Source organism: Diadema setosum, chromosome 2 (assembly GCF_964275005.1).
Source record: "Diadema setosum chromosome 2, eeDiaSeto1, whole genome shotgun sequence".
Lineage (NCBI taxonomy): Eukaryota > Metazoa > Echinodermata > Echinoidea > Diadematoida > Diadematidae > Diadema > Diadema setosum.
The window spans coordinates 45,385,468-45,388,265 of NC_092686.1; the positions used below are offsets into that span (position 1 = coordinate 45,385,468).

At 43.6% G+C, this 2,798-nt stretch overlaps 1 protein-coding gene across 1 annotated transcript; it reads right to left on the reverse strand.

Moving 5' to 3' along the window:
* Nucleotides 1–415: 415 nt before the first annotated feature.
* Nucleotides 416–2,039, reverse strand: LOC140246049 (uncharacterized). Its single transcript, XM_072325494.1, has 2 exons — nucleotides 1,784–2,039; nucleotides 416–1,029 (listed from the first exon to the last, which is right to left on the reverse strand). Exons 1-2 carry the CDS (start codon nucleotides 2,037–2,039, stop codon nucleotides 416–418), a joined length of 870 nt encoding a protein of 289 aa, XP_072181595.1.
* Nucleotides 2,040–2,798: the final 759 nt, after the last annotated feature.

Consider the following 2,798-nt stretch of genomic DNA (forward strand, 5'->3'; position numbering starts at 1 on the left):
AATATAGATTAGTATGTAAAGCAACACTGCAAAATCAATGATCTAGCTTCGATATAACGAAGCGTAAGGTATAAAGGTACACATTCTACATCACATTGCGCAACATTGCAGCGACTCTTTTTGCCGTTCGGATGTTCTGAGTATACACTGCGCACATCCTGCTTATATTCAGAATGCCATCCAGAATCACGCTGAATCACAATCTTTTGTCGGCTCCGGGCTTTTTGAACAATGTTTCACACTATATACCTCTTTAAATATGGTTGAAACGAATCTTAGAAAAATATCTTATTTCTTGTTCACCCTTCATGTCGATTTCAAAAGCAGATTACTAACCCTTGAATTACCTTTTTTTTTAAACCAGCGGATTGTGGGGGGGGGGGGGGCGTGCCCAACCCTAACCCCCACCCCGTAGTTACGCCATTGAAAGTACAGACGTATATTCTGTAGAACTACTGCTGCGGAGGGATCTCAAAAAGTTAAAGAGGGAGACGGAAACATGCCCCCAAAAGCGTAAAGGGGCGAGCCACCACTTACACGTGTACCAGTGGTTCTCACGGTTGCCATTCGTATACACTACTTGCATGATAAGGTACGACCCCTCAGGCACCACGACAACCACAATCACAATCGTCACCGTGACTTTACCAGCATCATTAAGCCAATCTGTGGCTAGAAGTACAATCATTAATATAGAAAGAGTGAACGATGAAGCAGAAGCAAAAAAGATGTCCCTGCGATGTGAAGCTTGGTTCTCGTTGTTAACCAAGGAGGTATGAGTCTCATACCTCCTTGGTTTAACACCGTCCACAAACTCCTGCAACATTTGCAAATCATCTACGTCCATCTCCACTCTTTCTTCCAGCCTGCCGCAAATCAAGGCGAGCCCGGAGCACTGGAAAGTAGTCGGCTGTTTCACTCTAAAGCTGGCCATGTGTGTTTCTTTCACTCTAGGGTGGCCTTCCCCTGACTGAACATCCCCAAACGGCCATTTGAAATCATGTCCGATGACGGCCACGTTGTCTCTCCCTGTGTATCAAGTAAACAACGACAATGCTTTCTGGTCATGATGGTATACATACGTGCATATACACACATAGTCAGTTATATAATACGAGTCAATGTATTTTTGATGGAATGATGACTTAATTTCCTCACTTATTAAGTCTCCCGCTGACCTGAACACAAATCCTCTTTGTCCTATTGTGACATGAAAGCAACAAAACAAATTCTATCCTTTGCATTTGCATGTTTTCTGCTTTGCAATAATAACAATGGTGAACTTTAGTATACGAATTGGAGAAATTATAACAAAAAATGCAATGGGTTGATAATATTTTTGTCCAAAAAAAAAAACAACAAACAGACAAACAAACAATAGGAGCATTGGGGTTCGCCAATTTGCATACTGGGTTGCGACAAATACTTTGGTGAAAACATGCCTTACCTTCTGATTTTCTGTAAGAGTTAAGTGTAACTTTATTTCACATTTTCCCCTGATTTTCCTTAACTTCATCATGACATAGAATTATTGTACCTTGAAATAAGAAGAGATCTACATATCATTCTAATAAGACATATCATACCCACCAGGTCACACGAAAGGCATGCATGCGCCTACAAAAAGTGTATATATATATATATATATATATATATATATATATATATAATATATATAAGTATATATTATACGTTGCTTTTTTCATTCTGCATTTTTTCTCTCTTTTTTTTGTATTTCAGTCAGATTTCTTTTGTAATGAGTGTGAATGCTTCAGAACGTTACCAAAAACTCTCCTCGCATTGGGCAGAAATTCATCGTAAAGGGCGTCCATAACATCGGTGATGCCAAAACGGCGATTGTGTATGGAGTGACAGAGAATAATGCCATCCACGTTCATTGAGTCCAGTCGGTAGCTTCCTACATCATTGTACGGTAGTTTGACGAATTTGATGTTGGCATTGCTCGTTTCTCTAAGATGCGTTAGGAGAGCTTGGATGCTGGTCTCCAAAGCAGACGTGCAAACTCCGATCGTTGGCATGGTGACGGTGTCTGCTCACAAGGTCAATGATTCCAAATACTCTGCATGCAGGATAAATAACAGAAAGGTGTTAATTCCGCCAATGTCAATGGGTTGTCAGCAGCTGCACACCCGGGATCACCAGTGTTTCGGTCATTTAAGAACTGGGCACCTGCCCCTGGCTGGCCGGAGCTGCGTTTGGATTTCCTAGACAGCACCCCCATTTATGGCATCTCAAAAACACTTGTCATCAATAACCTCTCTTCACTCCAAATTACCAACACTCTCTCTACACCCCCTATCCCCCCCCCCCAGGCCTTCCCAACTACCCATGTGCAGATCCTGTCTCCGCTGCCACACAAATCCTCTTAATCCACCTTTCCCCCTCCCTACCACCTACTCCCATAGTTCTGACCCACCTCCTCACCGATCGTCCAGCACACCCCTGCACCCCACTTCCACAGTATACACCTCTGCTCTCCACCCCTTTTTCTCACTATCCTCTCTCAACTCAGCATAGCTATCCAACTTTCTTTCCCTTGCCTCATCCATTCTCGTTTCCCATGGCACAGTCAGCTCCACCATTGCTATCCTGTGCACAGACCTAGCCACCAACACTATGTCTGGCCGCAGGACAGTCACCACCACCTCCTCTGGCAATGTACGGTTTCCCCCTAATCATCCCCCGCTGCTAAAATCCCTCAAACATCATCCCCTTGACCCTTCCTCCTCGCACTGCATCTCACCCCCTCCTTCATAAACCGGATTTCCCTCACCCTC

Bases quoted from the DNA above. Each gene is read 5' to 3' on its own strand.
- LOC140246049 (XM_072325494.1), bottom strand. From the start codon at position 2,039: ATGCCAACGATCGGAGTTTGCACGTCTGCTTTGGAGACCAGCATCCAA. The intron at 1,030-1,783 runs GTAACGTTCTGA...CTTGATACACAG, and splicing joins CAATGCGAGGAGAGTTTTTG to GGAGAGACAACGTGGCCGTC.